At 42.5% G+C, this 27,982-nt stretch overlaps 1 protein-coding gene across 1 annotated transcript in view; it reads right to left on the reverse strand.

Moving 5' to 3' along the window:
* The window catches only part of PDLIM4 (PDZ and LIM domain 4), a 74,576-nt gene extending 56,884 nt beyond the window's left edge, over positions 1-17,692 (reverse strand). The window contains exons 1-2 of the mRNA XM_081851093.1: positions 17,394-17,692; positions 3,155-3,306 (exon numbers count right to left, since the gene is read on the reverse strand). Of these exons, the coding sequence (XP_081707219.1) occupies positions 3,155-3,306; positions 17,394-17,486 (245 nt within the window). The 5' untranslated portion in view covers positions 17,487-17,692. The remainder of the gene's footprint in view (positions 1-3,154; positions 3,307-17,393) is intronic.
* Positions 17,693-27,982: the final 10,290 nt, after the last annotated feature.

The raw sequence follows: 27,982 nt of genomic DNA on the forward strand, positions 1-27,982 counted from the left end.
AACAAATTGAGTTTCCCCATTAGGAAAGACCTTGCTTTTTACAAAGAGGCAGTTGTTCAGTTTTGGAGGCAAATATATTTTAGATTTAAATTCTTTATAAAGCATTCATAAATGCAGCAATGACCTGACATGGAGAAGTGAAAGGAACAAAAGAAACCCCCACTGCTGTATCATCCAGCAATGTTAGTAGGTCCTGGACAGTAATCAAATCCTTACAAGAAAGAGCATTGTACAATGGTGAGGAACTGCGGAAAAGTAACAGCTCTATTCTCCAACAGACTGGAGCATTACAGAGCAAAAGATTTGTGATCAAAATTAGAACTATATTGAATTTTCATTCTCACACATTTTTGAGAATGTGTGCATTCCCCCAAATTCTACTTTCCAGTTTTAATTATGTTTGCAGTCATTGTTCTTTGGTTGCTTTGGCACTTAAAAAAAATACTTTAGCTGGGCTTTGTCTTCCTAAGTACGTAAGAGTCTGCTGGATCAGGCCAATGGCCCATGAAGTACAGCATGCTGTTCTCACAGTGGCCAACTAGATGCCTATGAAAAGCTCCAAAGATGGACCTGAGCACGACTGCACTCTCCCCACTCATGATTCCTAGCAACTGGCTTTCAGAGGCATACCGCCTCCAAGAGTGGAGGCAGAACATAGCCATCTTGGCTAGTAGCCATTGATAGGCTTGTCCTCCATGAATTTCTCCTTCAATAATTTATAAAATTTTCAGAGACCATGTAATTATTGTGATGACTTCTTGGGGCCATAGAGCCAACCTGATTTAGCTACTCAGTGGCATCTGGTCAGTGCAAATGCAGGAGGCACTGGGTAGCAAAAATGTCAGATGTTCTGGTTACCAATCGGCTGGAGGTCTCCTAGAAAACATGGCTGCGTAAGCAGCTAGATTTTAGTTCCTCACAGGCCAAGACTTTCTCACTGGTTCTGAAGGCAGATGGAGCAAAGATGTTAGAAGCTGCCCTCCCAGTTCTCAAGATATTGCAAGGGTTATTCCTCCCCCAGGGCAAATGCTTTGATATCCTTTCTAGGGTGTTGGTGTTGGGATGAAGCCAAAATGGGAGGCAGTTTCTGAGGGGTGCACAAATGTTTACAAAACTCATTTCCCTGGTTCAGCTAAGCTTTTATCAAAATGGCAGAAATCTACTTTAGCCACAATAGAGTTTATTTCGGTGCAGAAATGTGCTAGTTAGTTATGTGAAAACACATGTGGTGTTGAAAGCATTACATCATGTTGTCTCTGAACAATGTGGTCTCATTCAATCACAGTTATTGGAGACCTGCTGCACTAGAGATAAACACCCCCACATAGCTCATTGTCTTACAATATGAGAATGATAGCAAGAAACAGGGCCCCAGATATCATCTGGCATATCTGTAGACTTGCAATACTCAAATTCACTGAAACTGATGATAATTCAGTTTGCATTTTAAAGCTTCTCTATTGAGTATGTTCTATTGCTAAGCTATCATTAGAGTTGAGACGCTTCCCTATAATATCCTCTTGTCTACTACCACGCTGATCTTTTCTACATTTCTACAAAGCCAGCCCTACCAAGAGGCAGAGTGAGGTAGATGCCTCAGGTGGCAAATATTTAAGGGCAGCAAGTGGAGATCTGTGTGTGTGTGTGTGTGTGTGTGTGCGCACGCACGCACACACACACACACACGCACACACACATGCTATGCAACCCGTCCTGCACCCATTAAACTAAGCCACTGCCTCTGGGGTGCAGCGGTGGATGGTTTCCCTTGAACTTGAAGAATTGAGTGCTATACACACCACCATGGAATATATCAGGTAGGATGACATGGAGCTCAGGAGAAGTACCTATCTTCAGGAGGATTGTTGCTTTAAAAGACTTGGAGCAGATCCACACTGTACATTTAAAGCACATTCAACATACATTTAAAACACATGGCATCCCCCAAAGAATTCTGGCAAGTGTAGTTTCCCCCTCACAGAGCTACAGTTCCTATCATCCTTAAAAGACTACATTTTCCAGGGCTTTTTTTCAGCTGGAACTCAACAGAACTGAGTTCCAGCACCTCTTAGGTGCGTTCCAGCAGCCCTTTAGGGTTGTGGCTGTGCAGTATGACAATTGGGTTGCTGCCGTGATCGTGTTGGCACAGTGATTGTAGTTGTGGCTGCGTGCTGGAGGTGGAAGTCAGCAGCAGGGTTGCCGAAAGTGGCTGTTCTCCCTAAAAAAAAAAAAAGCCCAACAGCTTTGTGTGGGTGCTCAGCAAGTTCCAACACCTCTTTCTAGGAAAAAAAAAAGCCCTGACAGTTCCCATGATTCTTTGCTAGAATTCATGCGCTTTAAAATGTGAATTGAATGTGCTTCAAATGTGTGGTGTGGATCTGCTCTAGTTCTCCAAAGGTGGGAAGAGTCTAGGAGGCAGAGGCTCAAAAGGCCTCAGCTTCACTTCCAACCCTTGTTGGGGCAGGTTGCTCACTTGCCTTGAGGGCTACTCCTCGGGGTGAAAGGACAGGTTGCACTTGAATATTATATTGTTTTAATTAGTGTTTTTATAGTTGTTCTGATTTTGAGTGGAGTGCCCTACCTGGGTGGATGGAGCAGCCAAGTAATTTCGTTGTCCCCGAGAGGGGGCAATGACAATAAAGATATTATTATTATTATTATTATATATTATTAAAATGTAGTGTGATAAAAATCCAACCCACAAGTGTGTATCGTGAACCTTAGGTAGGAAATGACCGACTGATTGTGCTCTGTCAGTTGCTTCATACATTCTGATATGTCTATGCACACATCCCTATGCATGCTGACTTTTTAAAAAGGGTCATCTTTACTCCTAGAAAGTAAAAAGTTGAACATTTTGAGAGAATGGGCAGTATCAACTAAGTCTTACTCAGAGTGGACCTATTAAAATTAATGGGCCTATCATGTTCATTTATTTTAATGGTCTACTCTTGAGTAAAACCTGCTTGAATACCATTCAATGGATATAGGAATGTACCCTCCAACATTTAGGATACTACACATGGCACATTTGTGAGTGAGGTGCAAACAGATGCATAATTCCACAGTTCAGCCACAGGTTCAGTACATACGTTTTGGTGAATGTGCACAGGCGTAGCGTGTCAGCATGAAGAGGCAAGCACAGATAGTTTACCTGTTCACAGATAGGGTCAGCTGATCCAGGCAAGCTTTGATCTTGTTTTGTGCTTCTAGATGTGTCATGTTTTCTGTGCTCTCACCATTAATTGACAAGATGACATCACCTGGGCAAAGGCTGGCAAGGGCGGCTTTACTGCCAGGATTAATCTGCATGAGAGAAAGAAAAGTTTAATTACTATGAAGTTTTAATAGCGAGCGACTCAGATTTGTTCCTCAAAGTAAACTGCATGTGGAGAAAAAGCAGATCCAGGACATTTATTGACTTTTATTCTTGTTGGGGTTGTGAGAGTGAAGAAAGCAGAGTAGAAACTGGTAGAACACTGTTTTTAGAGCTTCCCTGAGCAAGCAGCTTTGAACTGAGAGAGCCAGCAGAAAAGAACAGAGAAACCCACAGGAAAACTGCTGATCCATTACAAACGGCCAAAGTCTCTCTGCAACGATTTCCAGCTCATAAGGATTGTAACTAAGGTTAAAATGTATTGGCTTATTTCTTTCTCTTTAGAGTGCCATACGTTATGTGGCCAGCATCATGCCTATTTCGAGTTAAACAGCTCGGTGAACTTAGTCTCCATTGACAATATTTCAGGTTAGAAGCTTGAAACCCAGGCCATGATTGTATGGCCAAGTATCACTGGAGAATCACTGGAGTCAATAAAGAGTGTTAAGGATGCTTATGGAATCTGCATCTGCTGGATTTTTGAGATTTTACTGTACTGAATTAGGTTTCACTCAACAATGTTCTCATGCTCTTTGATCCAGCAGAGACTTCCAGCACCATGAATTCATGCTCCTTGTTTGCGAGCGCATCCGGCGGTTGCCATACAAGAGTCCACCAGTGCAGCATTTGTACTCCCACACAGTTCCATGGCCTGGTGAATAAGGACCATAGAGTAGTGGGAAGTCAATGCTGCATTATGGGGGAGGTGTGTACTAGCAGAGAGGTGATAAAGCATATTTTCTGTCCAATATGTAGCTGAAGACAGAGTATGTAGATGTTCAAGTTGGGCATTCCAGCACCAGACAACAGCCACAGAGATAACTTGCACCTTGCTAACTTATTAGTGATATTCTGGGGGGAAATGTTACAATTGAGACTCATTCAGAAGCTAGATAAATCCAAGCTGAATCTTATACTGTGAGCAGACTGCAAATGCATTTGGCCCTTGGAAACCCCTGTTTTTATTACCAAGGTTCACTGTTTTGTCACATGCTTTGGATCAGCTCATTCAGTTCAAGGGACAAATGAGAAATTGTTTCTGTAATTGAAAGAAACAGTCAACATGGTGGCAACTATTCTAATAGCCTTCTGCCAGGGTGTTATCTTCCACAACAACGTTCCCTGACTGCTGTTCAGATTACCTGTCACTTTCCAGTCATGCATGAAATATCATGCTGTTTATTAAATCTTTATCGCTTCCCCTCCTGCTGTTTTTGTATTAATGCCAAAATCTTGCAAAGCTTGTACCTCCCTTTGAGGGAGGCTAATGACACATCCTGTAGTTTGAATTTGTAGTTTGAATTTGAAAGAAAAAATGGGGAGTGGATTCTACACTCCAAAATGAAACAAAGTTTTTCTTGAACCACTGGGTATCAGAACAAATATTCTTCGTGCACAAGATTAATCTATTATGATATAATGGAAGTAGATCAGTGGCCAATGAATTTGTGAATAATTTAACTCCATGTTTACCCTCTAGCTTTCTCCACAGTCATTCACAGCATCTTTTATTGCTTCCAAGCACAATTGCCATGAAAAGCTAGACTACTATGGTAACAACAACAACAACAACAACAACAACAACAACAACAACTTTATTATTTATACTCCACCCATCTGGCTGGGTTTCCCCAGTGTTCTCTAGAGTTTTGGTTAATTATATCCTGCTGCGTTAAGAGATCATTCTTATTGCAATGACCATAATTCTGTTTCCTCAAGAGATGTCTAACTTCTTTTAAATAAGCTGAGAATGATTTTCTTACAAATAAATAAGCACTTGCTGCTTAATATGGATCATAGATGACAAAACTTCCACCACAGTCGTTTTTAGTTAATAGCTTACTGTAACTATATACAACTTTTCTGTTAGTTCACAGAAAGCCAGTAATAATTTAAAGTAACAGAACAAATAAACAACAAACAATAAAAGAGCAGAATTCTCTGAAGCAGGCTTTTCAGAAATGAATTGCATAGCACATGAATGATGGAAGATTGGAAACCTGCTTTCTTTAGGTTAGATGAGTGTTTTTTATATAGAAATGATTGAGGGTGCCATCATAAAACAAAATTAAGTATAAAACAGAGGTAGGGTCCGAGCCACAAAACAAAAACCCACCGTTTTCTGTTTGAATTTAGCAAACCCCTCAATCCACAGAAGGCAAGCTTCCTTGTATTTCAGGCAATTCCCCTCATCTCTCTTTATTCCCCTCCCCCATTAACATCAGCACCCAAACGTATGCAAGATTGGCACTGCAGAATTGTCCATTGGAACTGTGTCAGGTTAGGACTATAATCCTGCCCAAGATTAAAAAGCCTTTCTAACCATACCTTCAGGTACTCCTAAGGTGACAATACTCTACAGGTCCTTTTCTGTGATGGCCCACCACTTCTGGAACTCTCCCCTCTTGAATAGCTCCCTCACTCCTTACATTTAGGAAGGCACTTAAAGCTTTTTAAAAATAAATAAATAAATAAATCAGGCTTTGGAACTGCCCTAGCTATTTCGGCTGCTATCTAATCTGCTATAGTTTTGGGTTGTCTGTTATATTCCTATTTTATATACACCTCAGCAGCTGTATAAGAAGCATTTTATTCAGCTTCTCAAGCTTTCTATTTCTTAAAAAACACTCCCATGCAGCAACCCTGGAAGTATGTACTGACAGAGTCACTTTTCTTTTCAGATGCTGTATTACGGTACATAACTTAACAATATTATACAGATGCTGTGTCATGAAACCTAAACATTCAGTCTGACCCTTCTAGCCATTGCCTTTTATTAAACCCCTTATAGGCCCATTTCTTTCAGAACTGAGATGGTGGTGAGAGGAAGTTGATGAAATAGCTTATTGCTGACTTTTAGATTAGATTTTTAAAAAGCATAAAAAAGAACACCTGTGTAGCAACATATTTTTATTAACCAAAGTTCAAACACTAAAATGTCCCATAAAATGGTTTAAGTTTAGAATTGTCCCTAACTAGCAGTTCCTTAACATGGAGACCTGACAAAAACTGTACAGTGGTACCTCAGGTTACAGACGCTTCAAGTTATAAACTCCACTAACCCAGAAATAGTACCTTGGGTTAAGAACTTTGTTTCAGGATGAGAAGAGAAATCGTGCGGTGGCAGCACGGTGGCAGCAGGAGGCCCCATTAGCTACAGTGGTGCTTCAGGTTAAGAACAGTTTCAGGTTAAGAACGGACCTCCAGAACGAATTAAGCTCTTAACCCGAGGTACCATTGTATTAAAATAAGCATATGCTTTTAACAAGATTCATTAACTGGGTTCCATTAGAAACAACACAGAAGAGTTTGTTTTAGTGGATTGCAAATATCACTGACTGTTATTGATTACAATTGCCTGTTAACACCACAGGCAGTTTTGGCAAGAAGCAGATGAGTTGTAATTGACAGTCATGCAAGTTTAACTCTCTTGGCATGGGGGTGGAAAATGTATGCAAGCCAAAGGAAGACTTAAGATGAACTTACATAATTCTGAATGAAGTGAGTCAGTGCACAACAGACACCTTCCTTTAGATGTTTCAGTTTGTTATTTGTTTTGTCTAGACTAGAAAAGTTTCTGAACTTGAAAGTTCTCTATTGTATTTTGTAGAGAGCCAAGCAAAGCAGGGCTATTTAACAGACAATGGTACCTTCATTTCTGCTTTCATTGCAGGACTGAAAGGGATGCCAGGCATCCTCCAGCCTAGTTCCTTGCTTTTCATCTGTTTGCGTGATTACTATGGTTGGGTTGACACATGAGGGAAATGAAGTCACGACCTCCAAAGGTAAGATATATTGTCTGCATTTTCTCTGGTTTAGCATAGTGTTAGAGACTGAACTATGAATCAGAAAGAATTTACTGCGTGGCAGTTAGCAGACACAGGGTACCCAATCTGGATTGTAACCACAATGAGGGGCATAAGGTTAGAGCCACCTACTATCCCTTTAGGGTTCCAGCATAGATCAAACTCTCCTACACATGCTATTTACTGTTAAAAAGCCCTTCAACAATTGCTAGTTCTGAGAATGGTACTGCATCTAGTTTGGCTGTCAATGATAATATGATTTTCTGTGCTAATTATTGCTGTAATTTTTCTCCCTGTTTTTTTTCCTTGCAAAATATATAAAAGAGTTCTGAGTAAATCATATTTCAGTACAATGCATGGCTGGTATTTTATACTGGTTTGTTTGCAAACACGCTATGCTGTTCCAAAGGGTCCCTCAACTCCCAAAAATGTCTTTTTGCAGGGTGCATGAGCGTACAATGGTGGAAGGAGCCAGGAAAGCCTTACTGCATGAGTGGAGTTCTGCTTGCTCTTCTTTGAATCCAACCCAATGAGTGGCAAAGGAACACTAAATATTTCCATTTAATTGTGCGAGCTTGGTAAAGGAAAGGCAAGAGTTAGGGTTGTGTTTTTGCTTTTTTATAAGGTCTTGTAATCCCATTACCCCTCCAACCTTCTGAACGCTACTACCCACAACTTCTCTTTCAGCCATGAATGTGGGAGAACAGGATCAATGACTGCCTTTGTGAGGGCTGCTTCCATCTGCTGATGTGTGGAGTGCTTAGCTCTGTCCCCTGGAGACTGACACATTTCCTTCACATTCACAGTATAAAGCTATCCCTCTCAAGAGATTGCAAGAGCCTGCTGCTAAAATGTATGGTTTTAGTTATGAATCTTGTTGCCAGCCAAGAAGAGCTGAGTTATCTCACGAGTGAGGAAAAAGGAAGCAGAGCACCACAGTGCTTGGCTTCCCCCATCCATGTCATCTTCTAATGGTAGAATTATATGTTTCGGTTACAGGAATCATATGGCTGTTGCCAAAAGCAGCAGCCTTACAGCTCTTTCTCCCTCCTCCCCCGCAAACATTTAACAGTACAAAGCATATAATGTGCCAATCCCAACCCTTGAAAGCCAAGGGAATCAATTGGAGAATGGATAAAGAGACTCTCAGCTCAGTGACATCATGTCACACATTTTGTACCAAAGGTTATGGGAAAGATAAGAAGTGGAGACATAGGGCTGGTGTTTTTGAGGGCCAGTGGCAAGTATGAGGGCTGTAACCAGGGCTGGCCCAAGACATTTCAGCACCTCAGGCAACCCCAAAATGGAGCTACCCCTCTCCCTGCCAGTGAAGAAGGAGTGAGTGAAGGTCAACATTAGGAACAGATTGGGGGAAAGAGAGAAAGATCAACATTGGGATCTACTAGCCCTGGGTACCTTGCCACCTGAGACAATCGCCTCACTTGGCTCCAAGCATTGGCCGCCCCTGACTGTTAGGGAATGCACAAACGTAGAGCATTTTCCTTTCTCAGTGGGCCTTCTCCTATTCAAGGATGAGCCCTAGTGGGCATATCTAGTGACTGTGACAACAGAGAACAACGGCACCAGGAGTGATTTAATCTGTTCTAATCAGCACAAAGATCATGAACCAAGGGGATGAGGAGTTCAATGGAGCTGAGAACTTGTTACAAGAACTTTTCAAACCCATCTGCCAAGCTCAAAAGCCAAAGCAGGGGACCCTTACTTACAGGAATCTCTATTCCTATTGGAGTGTCTACCCTGTGTCAAGGTGGGTGCATGACTTAGCCACCCAGTGCTGAAAAAATATTTTTAAAGAGAGCCCAAGAGGTACCACATGCACCCAGCCTAATAAAGACATTGTGCTTATCTAATTAAATTAAACAAATCTCCCTCATTTGTGAATCATAAAATTAGGACCTCTTGATGCACTCACTCAGATGTCTCTAACAATATAAATATATTTATATTTTTGTGTATCAATTTATCACTGGCAATAATATATATATATATTTATCTCTTAGTGCCATTTCTGTATTTCAATTCACTGCCCTCTGTTTATTCCCTTTTAGAGCTTTTGCACAACAAGTGGTTGAGTATGAAAACAATCCTTTTAAAACTGGATGTTGTTGTTTTTGCTTCTTTTGAATAAATATAAGCACAGTAGCTGGACCGACCTGATTACTATACCAAGCTATTAAATTTACATATTGTAAATATACTTATGTGTTAGCAGCATCACTGTTATAAACTGGGAACCTGATCCTATTCCCATTTTATTTCAGGTACAAGGTTTGGACTCAGTGACACTTTCTATTTTAAAATGTTTTTGGTTGTTTTTCTGTTGAAAATGTCAAATCATGACAGTCTACTTGAGAAATGGATGAAATGGTTTCAGGCCTTGATTCTAAGTGGGAACCTTGATGTTTGCATATTATTTCCACAGAAACTTGGAGCACCTGCATCAGGAGAACAATAGTTTAAACTTTGTTTTTAAAATACTGATGTCATTACACTAACATTGTAAAAGTTCTGTAAATCCCCTCCATTAGGCTGAATGTGTTTTGTTTTGTCCAGCTTGGCAAAGCTTGAAAATGTTTAGGGTGTGTGAGGTTTATTTTGTTAAGCTTCCACCAAGGTCAGACCTTGAAGGAATGGAACAACATGAATCATTCCTTCCGTCTGATTTCCTATCCCAGATTATCAGTGGGACTGATTAATTAAAGTAATTCATTTTATGCACAAAGTCAAGATTATCTTAGTTTTCTGTGGGGGAAAAACACTATTAAGTGCATAAGGTATGGGTAGTTCGTAATGATGTTCAAAAGCAGGGAATTTTAAAACTTAGTCATAAAGACCCGCACATTGCTACTTAAGAAATAGAACTGAATTTTCTACAGTAAATCCAAAAACTAGAAATTTATCAGGAGCCAACCACTGTTAAATAGAGGAAATAACAACTATTAATGCAGCTACATCATTTTGTTGAGAAACACCACCCATGCTGTATTGCATGATTAAATTATACACATGGATTACATGATAGTACACAAGTAGATCTATAAGCATATTCCAGCCATAAGACACAAAGGCTCCTTTTGTGGTCTCTACAACCATAGCAGGCGCTGTAACTCTTCAACAGTTTGACTTCACTCCTGAAAGGGCACTTTTCCATTGTTTCCCAAGACAAAAGCTACATTTGCTCTTAGTGTATATATCTGTAACGTTTTATGACATTGATGGTTGTTTGCACATGTTCCCAACCTAAACACAAATGACTGTGATATTCATGAGCTGGAAACATCTCCCTTTAGCACAGGGGTTGCCAATGTGGTGCTCAAGGGCATCAGTGTGCCCACCAATACATCCTATGATACCCATGAAAGGTTTCAATAAATATTCCATCAAAAATCCACATGAGAGACTGCTTGGAGTTCCCGCTCAGCTACTGTTTGCATTAGTTCAGCTCCCTCAAACATGATCACATTTCATGGATGCCAGGATTGGACATTCATCCTACCATCTCCTCTGGCAGTGGCTGATGTCCGCGCATTTCCCCCATTGATGGCAAAGGGACAAACCTGCATTATTTTATGGTTCTGTCTCTTTTTGTGCTTTCTTTGATGAAGCAGCCATTACACTATGCCGCCATGACAGCCATGTTTGTGCAATGTCATGTAGTGGGGGTGGGACAGGGAGGCCATGGCCCCGGGAGCAAATTTATGAGGGGGCGCAACCAGGCACCTCCACAACAGGCTCCCACATTGAGGCCAGAGCTGTAGGGAGGCAAGCCACACCTGGGCCAGGTCTTTGGTGCTGGGCACTGGCAGTGCTCCTCATGGCTGGCAGAGGGACAACTGCACTTGTGCCACCACCACCCACAGAAGAGGCAGGGAGGAAGAGAAAGGCGGGAAAGCTATGCCAGAGCCACGTGTGTTGCCCAGAGTGCCTAGCTGCAAGGACAGGAGGTCAAGGTGACACAGGTTGGCGCTAGTTTGCAAGGAGAGGCTTCCTTGATTAGATGCTGGCCAGCAAATGGACTGATTGCTGCCCAGTCCACCAGGGTGTCAGGGAGCCGACAGGGAGAGCAGGTTGTTCATAAGTCAGAGAAAGAGAGAGAAACACTTGAACAAAGAACACAAAGAAGGCAATTCTGTCCTAACGAAGCAGTTGTTCAGTGGGGCACAGCAAGCTGTCAGCGGAGAAACTGCCAGAGTGGCCTTGAAGGAGAACTGCAGGTTCTATCGTCCCTTTGTCATCACTATCAGCACCTACATCAAAACTGGGAACCTCCTCACCCTGTCCTGTCTTTTTGCTATCCCTCAAGCACTCTGCTTCTAGCAGATCCCTGCCTGTCCTCTCCTCTGAGGTGAGACCAGAGTCCCACCACTAGTCCGCAGGCTCGAAATCCTCTTCCTCTGTGCCTTCCCTGTGGGGCTCTTGGTTGAGTGGATTCCACCACTCTTCCTCATTCAGCCAGTTCTTAACACAGGGGGGTGCAACACTTGCCCTGCCCCAGGCTCCAGCTACCCACTCTACGCTCCTGACACCATGCCCCAATGGCAGCAACTTTGTGACTAGCCCTTTGTCCAAATTCCAGATGTGCCCACTGGCCCAAAATTTTCACAGTGCCTGGTTAGTGGGGCTTAATTCTGAGTAAACATTTATAGGATTGCTCTGTAAGGCTGTGGTCCAATGCACATTTGTTGGGGAATAAACCTCACAACACAGTGAGACTAATTTCTGAGTGAACCTGAACAGGATCACACTTAAAACCGCTTAAGAATAGGTTATCTGGTGGTTCTCTGGATATGATAAATTCCATTAAGACCAAAGGGTGGCAAGGAGAATGGCAGAGAGCTAGCAAACATTTTTTAAATAAACAAAAAGTGTTGATGCCTAAAGACCAATTGCTTTCCCTCTGGGCATATCTATTATGTGCTTGTTTAACAGATGTCTGTATTATTTTACTCACTCCTCATCAGTACCTTGTCACATGTTCCTTGCCTGCTATTACTCAAGGTCTGTGTTATTTAAATCCCCCCATTAAAATAATGGGATTTGTGCAAAACCTATCTAAATTAAGAAGAATATATAGAGTTTTGCAGCCAAATATATTCAAATTGACTGTAACAATTACAAATAGAATAGTTTTGAAAAGTTATTCATTTGCCTGTCTTTGACATTTTGTTTTAGGATTGCTGGATGTGATTCCCATTTACTGCAGCGACTTCTTCCAGACTGAATGCAGCTAAAGGGAATGAATTTTGCAGGCTGCATGGGGGGAAACACCTTTTAGCAGCTGTTTCTCCTTGCAATGTATGTGACAGCTTTATGAGCCATTATGTATACCTATCCCAAACACAAAATGGCTACAAAAGTGTTATGAAAAAGGCAAGTTATCTATTTGGCTTCAAAGAGAAATGTTCAGTCCTTTAAGACACTCCCAAGATTCAAAGTTCACAAACCTTTGCAATGAAAAGACAAAGGAGGTCAGTATTTTTGACACAACAAATACTCAAAATAGAATGGTCTAAATAGTATGTCTAAGTACTATGTTTGCTAACTCATTTACCAAGTTCTGTATTTTTGTGATAAAATACTGTTTTAATACTAAAAAAAAAATCCTCGCTGCTTTGTAATATACATAAGACTTTTACATATCCATTTTTCAAGGCAGCCTGAAGAAGAAATGGGTAACAACTTATTGTAGGATTACTTTATATTTCAATTTGAGATTAAATGTTCCCTATGTCTCTGGGACAGTAGCTGATGTTCTATATTAGGAAAAGAGCTTGGGATGTGTTGAATAGCTTAGCTTGAGCAGAGTAAACATTTTGTTGTTGGGGGAGGAGGATTCAAAGTTGATTTTTATTAACTACTAAAATGGTCATAATCTCAGATGAAGTTGCTTCAAAAGGCCTCTCTGAAAGACAAAATGCAGCCCTACTCTTTAATTACTAACCATTGGGTTAAATCATAGCAAGGTTAACTTTGTATTAACAAGCCTGTACCACACAACGTGCCAAATTCTGCACTGTCTCCTCTCCCTGAAACTCAGTTTATGAAAACAAGATTTCAAAAGTGTTGCTGCAGGCGGAATCTAGTGCGACACTGGAAAGCTGCTGGCCAGGTGGTCACATGTCATGTGCTTTGTGTTTCCAGGTGAATAAGAAATAGTACCTCAATTGTTTTCTTATCACATGAGATTATTGTACTGATTCCCTTTCTCAAGCTGAGGTGGGGAAGAGACTTTAAAATATAAAGCTCGGTTATTTTAAACAGATGATTTGTTTTGTATTCCAAAGCACTGTTGTTTTTCTCCTTAGGGGGAAAAAAAGTGTGCTAGGATTTGAAAAAGATGGCATGACTCCAGCCATGACTATAGCCACCACAATGTAAAGTCTGCCCAGGTTCCTTGCATAGCTTGCAGTAGGCCTACAAGAAAAATCTTTACAACTACCCAACCATTTGGCACCCTCCTAAATAGTAAGGGAGCATCCCTCCATGCTTAACAGAATCTGAACAAGCTTTGATCTGATTAACAGGACTGGCAGGTCCTGTTGATCACTGACTGGCAAGATGGCTCATGATGGATAGCTCGGTCAGTAGAGCAGGAGACTCTTTATCTCTGGGTCATGGGTTTGAGCTCCATGTTGGACAAAAGATTCTGATATTGCTGGGGTTGGACTAGATGACTCTCATGATATCTTCCATCTCTACAATTCTATTACAGTCATACTTCAGGTTAAAGTTGCTTCAGGTTGAGCGTTTTCAGGTTATGCTCCGCAGAGACCCAGAAGTAATGGAACGCATTACTTCCAGGTTTTGCTGCTCGCGCATGCACAGACGCTCAAAATGATGTCACGCGCATGTGCAGAAGCGGTGAATTGCGACCTGCAGAGGCAGGTTGCGTTCCGCTCTGGATGCGAATGGGGCTCCGGAACAGATCCCATTTGCATCCAGAGGTACTATAGTATTCTATGGCTCATTCCATTTCAAAGTGCTCCAAGCTGCCCTTTTGTTCTCATTAGCCCCAGCTCTGTTGACATCACCTGCTGCTGGTCTTATCACATGAATTTCTATCCTCCAGCACAGTGAAATCACCTTTGAGATAAGTTCAGGTGTCTAAAAGCTTCTTGCTTTGAAGGCCTCCCTTGAGCTTTTCTTCTCATTAGATCTGGCTGAGAGCCAGCTTCAGTCTCCTCCGACCTGAAATTTTCAGCTCACAGAAATTTCATTCATATTCTGTTCCTCTTTCATCTCATCTTCAGGCCAATATGCCTAGGAACATCTGGTTGGCCTCTGTGACACTAGGATGCTGGACTCACATGTGGCCTCAACAATAAAACTAAGGAATATTTCTAGCACCTATGACCTCCATACTTCTGTAACATCACAACAGTTCAGTTCAGGGGGCAAAAGTTGGTCAGTGGCTGGCAACTACAGTAGCTCAATAGAAACTTCATATTTAGAAATACGGAATGCTGGATCCTGGGCAGAAATGATAGATATCCCCCATCAGCTTGCAAATTTTCATATCACAGATTTATATGAACCCTGGTCTGATCTAGCAATTCATATCTTACTTTTTAGCTTCCTTAATATCTGTGGAAAACTCAGTCTGGCAGGTATTGCTTAGCCTGGCTGTACCTTTTCTTTCTTCTCCCAGCAAGCCCTGTTACATTTTTCCCTTGAAAACTGACAACAAATACATATTCACTGCTTTTAAAATACCATTATAGTAGGCACCAGGAATGGTTTGCAGAAAGAGTCAAACAGGGAATTAATTAGCTGGAGTGGGTGGGAGGAGTGCCTGAAGGATGCTGGTTGAAGGGGGGGGGTACTCTTTGCATTTTTATGTAGGAACATAAGTAGAGCCTGATGGATCAGGCCCACCCAGTCCAGCATCCAAGTGTCACAGAGGCCAACCAGATGGCTATAAGAAAACATGCAAGCAGGGCATTTGGTTTGTGAGTGGTGTATATGTGAAAAGGACAAATGTAAGAGCAAAAGAGAAAACTACATCCACAAATCTGCATGGGTCTCTATTTATGTATTTCAAATTTGAACCACTGAAAATATTTACAGCATTTTGAATTGACATTTGCATCCAGAGCCTATGCAATGTTTACTCAGAAATGTATTTAACTCTGTTTAAAGGGGTTTACTTCCAAGAAAGTGTGTATAGGATTGCAGTCATTGTGTGGGGGACAGGGGAGAGGGAAAGAATCAGATGCTTTCTAGTATCTAAATATATGGTTTCTGTTAGAGGCATGTTTTGAAGTAAGCACTTCAAAAATTCCAAGAGAGTAGGACACCTTGCCAGTTACTGGGCTCCTGTTGGAAACAGTTTCCTCATTTCTTAAAACCACTGTTTCCCTGTGGTACATTCACTTGCTTAATGAAGCTCAAGAAGTGTACATATATCCATATCTGGGGGAGGGATTTGTGATTTACCAAACTGTGGGCCAAACAGAGGACATTTTTCTTTACAACAAAGCAAAAAAATAAAATAAATGCCAATTTCACAAGGAAATCCAGAGATCTTCTATGGAGCAAAAGAACCAGATTACTTCAGGACAGAATCTCCAATATATAACGCCACAATCCTAAAGGTAAGTATTACATTGATAGCTCAGGAGTAGCTGTGCCAGAATGGAACATAGTAGGAATAGGGCCATGCTATCTACAGTACCCAGATGTGGATGTTTTCACAGTGGCCAAACTGGCTGAAGTGTAATGCTGCCTTGGGATAAATAAAATTAAATGGTGAAATAACTATCCGTACCCGTTTTTACATTATACAATGTCAGACCTGCGTTTTTCTGAAACACTTCTAGAAATCAAACATTCTGATCAGTAGGCACTTTATTGGCATTTCAAGCCACCCTTCAATCATATTCTTTGGGTGGTTAATAGTTAGTAATGGTTATTATACATATGAGTCCAGAATTATCCTAAGCTTGTTTCTCAGACATTTTAGGACGCTGCCCTGTTGTATGCTTAGGACTGTAAGCTGAGGTGAACAGCCCAACCCAAAACAAGTTAACTTCATAGCTAAGACCCACGACTGTCAGGAAAACTTACTTCCCAGTCAACATGAATGGAATCAGCTTGTCTAAACCAGATATTAAAGTCATGCACCCCAGGTATAATTTCAGGAGAGCCATTCCTGATAAATGATTGGTCCAAGGATTGCCTTGCCTACCCAGCGCTCGAAAATGCTGAGACCCAAGCAGAAACGAGATAAACAGCAGATAAACCCAATCGCTTCAAAGGCTGGAGGTTCCCTGCTCCGCGCTGACGCGCTGCATTCATTGGTGGGCCAAACACAACACCCAGTCAGACCACTTGCTGCAAACTCTTTCACTTGCTTCCCTGGAACAGATCTCAGGCGACCCAGCCCGCTAGTTAGAAGCAGCAACCCATCGCTGTTAAAGGGGAACATCTTTTTCTGGTCCGCTCAGCAGCCCGCTCTTGTTTTTAAAGACTCACGGTTCCAGGTTCTCCTTCTCCTTTAAATCTAAGTCGCTACCCAGCTTTGCTTTGCACACACTCCGATACCAAATAATAGCTCTCTTCTCCACTTACAGCACTGGAGAGGAAACTCCTGAGTTTTGAAACCAAAGCAGCTGGGCAAAACCAGCCTCCGGCCTCAGCACCCCTGAAGGCGGGTCTTGATCCTGCCTCCTCCGTCGTCTTAAGTTTCCACAAGCCATGCCACCCTCCCGCATCCAGCAGCGACGAGCGGAACTCGAGGCGCGCAACAAGTGCCTCGGCGGGGAGCGATGCTCCACGGAGCGCTTGGCGTCCCTGGAATGGCGCCTTTGTTGCTGCTGCTGCTGCTGCTCCCCGCCGCGACCCAGTTGCCTCAGAGGCTGCGGCGCCCGGGAGGCAAGAAGACCGGGGCACCGGCGTCGTCTCCCCCCCCCCCCGTCGGTTGAGAGCCCCTGTTGGAAATGGCGCAAATGGCTTGCTGGTTTCCCTCGCCTCACGCGCTGCCCAAACTGACCGAGTTCCTCGCCTCGCGGCGCGCAGGTCGTCGGCCCCTCAGAAGGCAGCCCAGCCGAGCCCAACGCGGGTCAGGGCATGGTGACAGCCTCGCGCCGGCCGGTGCCTGAGGCGCTTCTCAAGGCAGCAGCCAGCAGCCAGCCAGCCCCCCCCCCCCCGAAGAAACGAAAGGGACGCGGCTTCTCCCTCGGGAGACTTACCCTGGAAATGGTCAGCGGGGTGCTGAAGTCCTTGCCCCCGACCAGCCGGAAGCCCCACGGCGAAGGGCCGCTCAGAGCCACTGTCTGGGGCATGGCGGGGCGCCTCAGTACGAGAGAGAAAGCGAGCGAGCGAGCGAGAGCGGCTGAAGCCTGAGGAGGGGGAAGCGGCGCCTGCTCCGCTCACTCTCCGCTCGCTTCTCCCAAACTCGGCTGCTTTCTAATCCACTTAAAGCGACTGCTAATCTCCGGTCCGGCCTGACGTCTCTCTGTTTCTCCACCTCGGGGAGAAGAGGAGGAGGAGGAGGCGGGAGAGGAGAGGCGGGGAGAGGCGGGTCGCTTGGCGCGCAGGGCGGTCGGGGCTTCGGAGTCCGACGGGTCGCTCTCAGGTGTCCTCAGGATGACCCTCCCGCTCCAAGGAGCCCCGTTGGAGAAGCTGGAGAACTTCTCTCTCTCAGGCTTTCTAGTCAGGGCCCTTCTCTTAGCTGTAGGAGTTAGATAGCAACACACACAAGCCCTTCCTACCTGTTGTTTTCTCACCAAGGACTAGTGGGTTGCTCACCAGTTCTCGAATTACACAGAAGCAGAAACGAACAGCCTGGGCTATGGATATAGAACATTTCTTACCTTCACCTTTCATGGAAAACATTCCCCAGGGGCCAACAAAAGTGTGATTAAAACTGTCTGCAGGATAAATGCTGGATAAAGCCACCCCAAAGCATACAGTGAGGGAGTGTCCGACTAAAAACATAAAAGGACAGAGCCAGGGAAAATTCTAACGAAAACGGCTTCTAAAATAACTTGGCAAACAGTAGCTCACCTGCTGTCAAAAGAGAGAGAGATTATAATAGGGGCTGTGTCCTAAAGCCAAGGTCTAAACCCCACAGGTGTCCCCATCTGCTTTGCAAATACGTAAAGCACCTCTGCTAAAGGAGATACTTGGATAAAGTAATAAAATCCACAAGCCCCATCCCCTAACCAGCACCCCCAAATTAGCCATATCATAGACTTCTAAAAACAATAGCGTCACTTCCCCCACCCGCGTGCACAAACCTATTTCTGATTAGTTGTCTACCTGCAAAATAAGGAGTTTTGTGTGACATGCCTTTTCACCTGCCTCTTGGAATGTAGCATAATTGAAGAAGGTCATGAAAAGTCTATGCCAGTGCACGATGCACATTTTTGGCAGGTTGGGAATCACCATGTCTAGGGCACAGAACCAAAACCCAAAGACATGAAAGGAGATGCCCTCTTGTTTCAACCACATGCTGACATTGCATGTGTGGACAGGAGAATTTGCATGCAAACCTGCTCCCTGCAAGCACATAGACTTGTAGGCTTGTCTTCACTGGTGGCTGTTGTGCAAATGATTGATAAGGTGCCAAATGCTTCTGCAACCCAACTCTGTGACCTTTACTTGACCTGGTCTCTGTGCATTCTCAGAGGTAGCATGGCATAAAGAGTCTATCTGGGTTGCAGTTGTGAGAGGCAAGGGAACCGAGTGCTCTAACATTTTTTTATCTGATCCTTTTTGCAGTCCCAGAGTGTGGAGGAAAGGACTTGCTCCCATGAATTTCTCCTTTGCAATACAATGAGTTAAGAGAGAAAGCAAAGGCAGAGAGAAAGAGAGAGAGAGAAAATAAAATAGAATACCTTCTTTTGAACATCGTCTTGGTGAGTTAAATAATTCCTGGCACCTGTAACTACAATTAGCAGGAATCATGGAAGTAACCTGCATGGAAATTATGGAAAGGAAATACATCAGCATGCCAGTGAAGTGGAAAACCCCTCATTTTCCAGTAAAGGCAGGAACAGGAAAGTCATTCTTGCAAGGAAGTCTAAACAAAATTGCCTTTGTTTGAAACATGATTCTATGAAAATGTACTTGGAGAGAGACACAGACACACACACACACACAGAGAACCCGATATACCAAGAGATCTACTACTGAGAACGTGTTCAGGCACAGGTGTCAAAACTGGACTTTCTTCATATCTGCTCATTTGATTTTTATCAGATTCTGAACACTTTCAGCTTGCTTGTATCAAATGTTTTAATGCAATTTCCAAACATATATTATATAGTCATGCATTGAAGAACCTCATAAGTAGTTTAGGAATTCACATAATTTGGGAATTTCACCTAAACTCCCTCACATTTTCACCCCTCTGATAATGCCCATTGAAATCAGTAGAACTTAAGTTTCCATTGAAATTAACCTGCTATGACCAAACTTGATTTCATTGATTTTAGTGGTTTGATATTCAACCCAATTTCAACTAGTGCATTTACATCAAATTTTTTTAAAAAGCTACTTCCTCATATGTTGTGCTACTTAAGTAAAACAGTGCTTCAAATTGATGCCGCTTCATTTTCCAATTCTACCACTTTTCCCCCTATCTAGAGAGAGGTGCAAGTTTTGTAAAGAAGTGGCTGTGCTTTTGTGGCTAGTGGAATGCAGTAACATATAAAATTCCCAGCCTCTGCAGCTTTTGTGAGCCACAGTGCCCCACTGGCAATCACATTTCCTTTCATTACTGAAGTTTTAAAGGCAACTCTGTCATTGATGTGAGATAGGGCACAGCATACTATTAGAATAAAACAAAATAACACAACACTTTTAAAAAGTCCTTACACATAAAATCAACACCATGGATATTTAAAGGCAGCTGCCTAGTAATAAACCTTTCCCAAGTGAGAATGCAGTCTGATTGATTGACTGAATTTATAATCTACCCTGTTGTAAAGGCCCATATTGGGTAACAGTATACTAACTATTCTAGCCTACCTTAGGCAAACCTCATTACTAAGATATTATTGCTGATGCAATCACAATAGTACGCCTAGTATTGTCGATGCACATTTCAACATTTTACGTGCAGATTGCCCAAGGGGATTTATTGATTCCATATATTACTGCCACTTGCATGACAGTTCCTATAACCACTGGTTTAGCAATACTGGGACACATGCAGAAATGCAATACTATGCACTGCTTCTCAGTGTATTGTATGAAACCAGCATGAAATGTGCCCATGGATTTGTGATGGCAGGATCTGTAGGAATTGTAATTATGTGGCAGAAGATACATTGGCAGTTATCGTATGTGGCAAGCATTTTGTGTATCCTGAACAGAGAATGCTAAGCAAAATGGACAAGACTATGGGTGGCGGGGGGGACCCCATAGCCATTTACCTCGCAGTAGAATATAGTAAGAAACCTTATACTGAGTCACACCATTGGTTCATCTAGCCTGGTATTGTCTGCAGCAGGGTTTGCCAATCTCTGGGGGCCCAGGGGCACATTTGCAAACTGAAGAAACTCATGGGCAACCACACCCACACTGCAAACAAGCACACACCACATCCTATATTATTGGCCTCAATAAATTCTTTATTCAATCCTAGTTTCAGCTGGAGACAAGATAGGACTCTTTGGGCACCTCGGAAGGTCTCTATGAGTGCCTGTGCATCCACAGGCACCAAGTTAGCAACCCCTAATCTACACTGATTAGTAGCAGCTTTCCAGAACTGCAGCCAAGATCTTCAGCCTCCCAGGAGATGCTGGGGATTGAACATATCGTACATCCTGCATACACTGAGCAGCAGCCTCCCCCAATGATTTCTTTTATGGTAGTAGTTCCTTGTCTATGTCACCCTTTGTATGGGAGTGCAAGTCATTAAAATAAGTAATTGAAATCTGAGTCCCCATTGAAATGTAACACCTGTCTTACTTGAGAAACATCAACAGAGTGTGAAATGATGGGCTGTTAAAGACTTTACTGAAATATAATTCTCCTTTATTACTAGTTTAGCCCTATTGTGTGCTGCCTCGATGTAGAAACTGCAGGCAAAGCTTACACATTTGCTCATTCATTTTTATATTTGCCATTAAAACAAAATATAGAATTTATTAAAAATTCTGACAGCAGATGGGTTCCACCCCACACCTCTTGCCTCCCCAGAATTTTGATAAACGCTTGTTTTCCATTCCCCTTTTCTACTGCAAGGCTTTCATCTCTTTATCTGGATGCTCCATTCTGGTCTTCTTTTAAAGCAAATTATCTCCCTTCATCTGTCCACAAAAGGCATGTGTTTAATACAAAGTCCAACTTCATCTACAGTACTATTTTTAAGGTGAACTATTTCCATTTGCCACCCACATGTTGAAGTAAAGGTTTTCTTATTCTCAGGCGAATGGCTGAAGACCAGTCTTAAGCTAGCATTTCCCTCCATTTCCTCTGTTGGTGCTCATTCAGTATGGAAGCTCAAACTGACAGCTATCATCCTGACAACAAGAATATGTTGCCCCATTGGTGGCACTTCAAAACGTTCCTTCATCAGCATCAGGATTGGAAGTCAGGATTGGAAGTCAGCTATGATGGCGGAACTTCCCAGCACTGTCAGTAGCACTTCCACTTCCAAAGCATGGCAAGGCACTCGGCTGTCTGGAGCCCCCTCAGCCTTTTGCAGAAGATCTAGAATGGTCAGAATTGCTCTTGGTCCCATTTCCATGACTGCAACATTGCTAGTATCATCACCAGCTCCTGCCATGAACTCTGCCCCACCCTGTCGACAAGGTGTTCCTCATTCTTGCAGTCCTGGGTTTCTTTTTAGCCCCAGCCATGCTGTTATGAAGGTGCATGGCTATCATCGTCCCTATACTGTAGTAGCTGGAAAAATAATAAACTTGAAAAAGAAAAGATTCTGAGCACTGTAAAACAATCCTGTTTCTTCCATATGGATGAAATGATTGCAGCTTTCCAACTGGATCTGTCATATATCCCTTTCATGTTTTCTTTCGCAAGTAGATAGCAACCTCCAAAATTTCAGAGAACTGTGCTTTCCTATTTAATAAGAAAAATAACAGGCTCTGAAAAGTCACTTTTAAAATGACATCCATCAAGTTCAGCAACATTTGTTATAGTTACTTCACTCAAAGGTTCCAGCTGAATGAGTTTTCTGAAAGAGCTCTTATTGCACTCAGATGTAATGTGGCAGACATGAAACACCAAACTATATTTAATTTTATCTCTTGAGAGTTCAAAGAGTTTGCTTGTAAGCCAAAGGGGAAAGGAGAATAGGAGGGGGATATTTTTACAGCCCTCCTGCATTATGCCTTAACTTTGGGTACAAGAGTGTGATTTTTCTTCTTCCATCGCAATAACTATTTTGTATGCTTGTGGTTATTATGTAAGCATCATTAAGGATGATGGAGCATATTTTAATAAGAACACAATTTTCATATTTGAAAAGTTGGAAATATCTTTGAAGGAAGCAGCTGACTACACAAAAAAATTAAGCACACACATTTATCAGCTACTTTTATGCTGTTAGTGGTGTTAATATTGCTTTGCTCCATTTATCACTGACACATTTCCCATCAGTGGGAAGCAAGCTGCCATTTCAAATTATTCAGTAGGCAGAAGTAGGTAAAAAGGTAAAGGGGAAGGACCCCTGACTATTAGGTCCAGTCATGACCGACTCTGGGGTTGCGGCGCTCATCTCGGTTCACTGGCCAAGGGAGCCGGTGCACAGCCTCCGGGTCATGTGGCCAGCATGACCAAGCTGCTTCTGGTGAACCAGAGCAGCGCACGGAAACGCCGTTTACCTTCCTGCCGGAGTGGTACCTATTTATCTACTTGCACTTTGACGTGCTTTCGAACTGCTAGGTGGGCAGGAGCAGGGACCGAGTAACGGGAGCTCACCCCGTCGCGGGGATTCGAACCGCCGACCTTCTGATTGGCAAGTCCTAGGCTCTGTGGTTTATTTTTTATATATATAAATATTTATTAAGGTTTTACATAATAAAACAGATATCACAATCAGAAAAAAAGAAAAGAAAAAGACAATAAAAAATAACACAAACCAAAAATGACAAAAAAACAAAAAAAAAGAGAAAAAATTATTCCTTGCTTACTGTCTTTATAACCCTCTTCCCTGACTTCCTCACATCTCCCTTTTCTGTGTTCCCCTTTACACAATCAAATTCAGCAATTTCCTGCCCTCTTTCCAATCTTATACCCTATTATACATTTCAACCTATTATGCCTTTGGTTTCTTTACCTTTTAAAACCATTTATCACATGTTCCTTATAACTTAATCCCTTGTATCATTTGTTTAGTCTCGACATAATAATACTCTGGTCTTACCCCTTTTTTCTCAAATCATTTTTACATATTTCTTTTTACCATGTCACTGATGCCATATTATCTTTATATCCAACATCATTTTAACATTCAAACATTTTACAATGTTTTTGGAGATATTGTTTGTACTTCTTCCAGTCCTCTTCCACCAACTCTTCTCCCAGGTCTCGGATTCTGCCAGTCATTTCTGCCAATTCCATATAGTTGATCACTTGCATCCTAGGCTCTGTGGTTTAACCTACAGTGCCACCCGCGTCCCAGGCAGAACTAGGACTGGAAAATAAAGACAAGGTTTGCAGGTCCTTTCAAAGCCAGTGGTGTGGAGGCCTAGAGGGCAGGCCACACAGCTCTGGGACATTTTCAGAGCAGGAGTGATGACATGGCCACTTGGTCCACCAGGGTAATTAATGGACCCTCTTTGCTCTGATAAGTGAATGAGGTGATAACAAAGCTTTTCATGTTTTTACTGTTGTTTGTAACAGCTTAGTAGAGGATATGGGAGAACGAGGAAAAGAATCAAGCAGAGGCTGGATACTTTTTCCTGGTTCATGGGAGCAGTTTAAATGGTAATATTTATTTGCAGTTTGCATTTCTAATTAAAAGCTAATGGCTGCATTTCAGATGGCAGAAGAACTCTCATGAAAACCACAATGTGTTTTATACAAGTTGAACCTATGCAGTCAGAAGTAGGGATCGCGGAGTTCAATGGAATGTATTCCCAGGTAACCATGCACAGGATTTCAGTTTTGCCACACGCGGGATGTGAAGGTAAGTATCTTCAGCGAAATTCTAACATGCCAACCACTACCCTAACTAGCTGACTATTATAACTGAGTTCATTATATATTTAAAAATATTATATCCTTCCCTTCCAAGGGAGCTCAGGAAGGCAAAATAACAAGCAATCAAACAATACAAACCACTTTAAAACAATTCCAATACAGATGGGGGCTAGGAAAGACCTTTGTTGAAAGCCTTGTTGAAAGGGGAAAGTCTTTCACTGAAAAGAAATGGAGATGGTGCCTGTCTGATATTCAACAGAAGGTGCCACAACATAAAAGGCCCAATTCTTACATTGTGGAGAACAGGTCCCCTGCATTTGCAGGAGGAGGAGAAGATCTACTAGGCTTGTACATTGAGCACTCTGTTTTATGGTAGTGATATGTGGGCAACTTGCACTCACCAGGGGAGACACTATATGCGCTGTGTCAGGAAGATTTCGGGCATCACATGGCAGGATAGAGTCTCAAAGATGTGGGAACGTTCAGGGATGCAGGAGAGGATATGTTGTTTGATTATATCCTTTCCAACTTGTGTTAACAAGTTCTACAATTTAGCAGAGTAAAATTCCCTTTTTTAAACTTGCACAGCTGATGCGTTTGCTCAGGCTTGCTAAAGCCTCTAAAATATGTTTCGTTTATAATTTCCCCTTTAAAGGTAAAGGGACCCCTGACCATTAGGTCCAGTCGTGACTGACTCTGGGGTTGCAGCGCTCATCTCACTTTATTGGCCGAGGGTGCCGGCATACAGCTTCCGGGTTATGTGGCCAGCATGTCTAAGCCGCTTCTGGCGAACCAAAGCAGTGCACGGAAACGCTGTTTACCTTCCCGTCGGAGCGGTACCTATTTATCTACTTGCACTTTGCCGTGCTTTCAAACTGCTAGGTTACCAGGAGAATTTCCCCTTTAGTCCCTCATAAAAAGATAGACGCGACACAGTCTTCTATAAAAGTATAAAATGAGTTTACTCACACATTCTGTTCACAAATGGATCCCAGAAGGCAGACTTTAAGTTACAAAAGTAATATACACCTGGAAACTATCCCATAAGGAGACAGTCTCTTTGTCCTAAGCAGATGTTGCTTCTTTTACAAATGTGGTCAGAGAGAGAGATGGCTGACCAGTCCTGCTCTTTTGTTACCTGGGCAGGTGAGGTCATGCTCACCTCTAGTCACATGCAGAGGAAGTCTGTCCCAGCCTAGGAGAAACAGGAAGTTCCAACTGGCTGGTCCAGACATCCTTTTTTATGTCCACTCTAGGGGTGTTGTACTTGACTGCTCTTGTGTTTCACATCCCACAAAAGATGGGCTGTCCCAAGTCCACATTCCCAGCCTGTTCACACTCCTGTTTCAGCAACGTCTACGCCGGCTTGGTCACATCCACAGAATGGAAGGTGGCAGGATCCCCAGGGACGTGCACTGTGAGGAGCTGGCTTCCGACATCAGGCCCATTGGCACTCCAACTCTGCATTACAAAGATGTCTGCAAACGTGACGGTTGTCACACATCAGGCCTGCCATGTGGGAATCCCTTGCAGACGACCAAAGTGCCTGGAGACAGTCAGGTCATGTATCCACAGCAATGACCAGAGGAGGAATGACCACTGGGAGGAGTTCAGAAAGAAGTAACGCCATGGTACACCTGCATGAAATCATCATCATCATCACCAACAACACAACCAGCCTCTCCCGTATTGATCTCTACAGCCACAACAGGCACTGTAACTTGCCAATGGTTTGACATCATCCCTGAAGGCACACTCTTCCATTATCTCTCGAGACAGACAGATGCCAACCAACAACAGCAGGAAGCCCTCACCTGCTGCAGTGACGGATTTGGTATATAAGGGGTCATAGAATCTTTCAGATATCCTGGTCCCAAGCTGCAGGGCTTTTTTCAGCTGGAACTCACCGGGACTGAGTTCCAGCATCTGTTTTATGCATTCCAGCACCTCTGCAATGTTGCGTAGCCATTCCCTGGCATTGCACTTGGGGCTATGTGGAGACGGAGGTAAGCTCAACGGCTTTGGTTATAGCCACTCTTTTTCTAGAAAAAAAAGCCCTGCCAGTGCTATGAAATTAGTCTGTTAGCCAATACATAATATTGATTTGATTGACATCCTATGCCCTTTTAAAATGTGAGGGGTTTTTTTTTTGGGGGGGGAGTTATTGGGTTGTTGTTTTCATTTTGATTATATATTTTGTAGTTTTATATGTTGATTTTGTTCTGTGAACCACCCTGAGACCTCCAGGTATAGGGCAGTATATAAAATCAATAATAAAATAAAATAAAATAAAATAAAATTGGAAGCCAGTGCAATTTTTTCAACAGTGGGGTAAAGTGGGCAATATTGTGTTCCGTTGAGCAGTCAAGCCATCACATTTTACACCAACTTCAGCTTCTGGTTCAACCATCCTTCCTTTTGTATAGTATTTTTAATTCTTTGTTAGTTGGTGGTCTTTTCTTTTTAGATTATGTCCACTGTCCGACCAACAATAATGCTTTTATTACTTAGTATAATTCAGTTCATCCCCATATACCTCAGTAACCCAGTCCCAAACTCAGCTGTTTGACAATAATTCAACCTAAATTAACAGCCTGATAATAACTCTTTCAAATTATGGCATCTTTGCAAGAGAGTTTATAGACAAATCTTTGAATCTCATTGTTTGGACTATGTCCCAGCAAACCTGAACCCTAAGGCAGAATTTACTTGAGATTTGAAAAGGATTACTTAATTTATAGGCTTGGCTCAGCAGAAACTTTCAGCTTAGAGTTATTTTGCCTTTTGAAAGGTTTTTGGAACATCCTCATGTGCCGAGAGCTGTGGCTGCACATGTGTGTTTAAAACATTTATAAAATGTTTATAATAATTTACATAAGATATTTTTGATATAACAATCAAAAAAGCCAAGTGGTAATGTAAAAGATTAAATAACTTTAAACACTTATATACCACATTAGAATTTCTTACGCTATAAACTAGGAGTGGAGAACTTCTGGCCCACAGGCAAGATGTGACGCTAGAGTGAAAAGCAAGGTATAATTTCCTTAAATCAATTAATAAGAAACGTAGCAGGTTACTAAGGACCTCAAGGAGGGGGGAGGGTCTTAGGCCTGCATATCTAACAACAAATACAAAATTTGTGCCTCTCCCTTTTGGGGTGGAGCCAAGGAAAGTCCCTTGGGAATACAGGTTGGAATATATCTTGTCACATCCTTGATGGGCTTCAGTGAATTATGCTGTTGATTCAGTACTCCGGGTGGTATTCAGGTACGGTAAGTTTGACTCAGAGTAGACATGTTGAAATTAATGAACCTAACTTAGTCATGCTAATTAATGTCAATACATCTACCCTAAATAAAACATAGTTGAATACTTGTTGGGTCAAATGTTCCCTTTGACCTAGGGTCTTACAGGCCCAGTTATATACAGAGGGAGGCCCCTGCCCATGCATCTGCTGAAGTTCAGTTTTGAAGGGCTCAGGCTAGTTATATTGACAAATCCATGCTGATGTGGTGTTTCACCAGCCTTTAAATGCTTTAGTGTGTTTTTGGAATGGTGCCCAAGGATGAAAACAGGCAATTAGGCAGGTACATGTTACTTGGACATTTTCTTACTTGCAGGGCAGAAGGGAACGGGTGTCAGTGCAAACATGTTGGAG

Source organism: Podarcis erhardii (genome assembly GCF_964252035.2).
Source record: "Podarcis erhardii genome assembly, chromosome: 2".
NCBI classification, from domain to species: domain Eukaryota; kingdom Metazoa; phylum Chordata; class Lepidosauria; order Squamata; family Lacertidae; genus Podarcis; species Podarcis erhardii.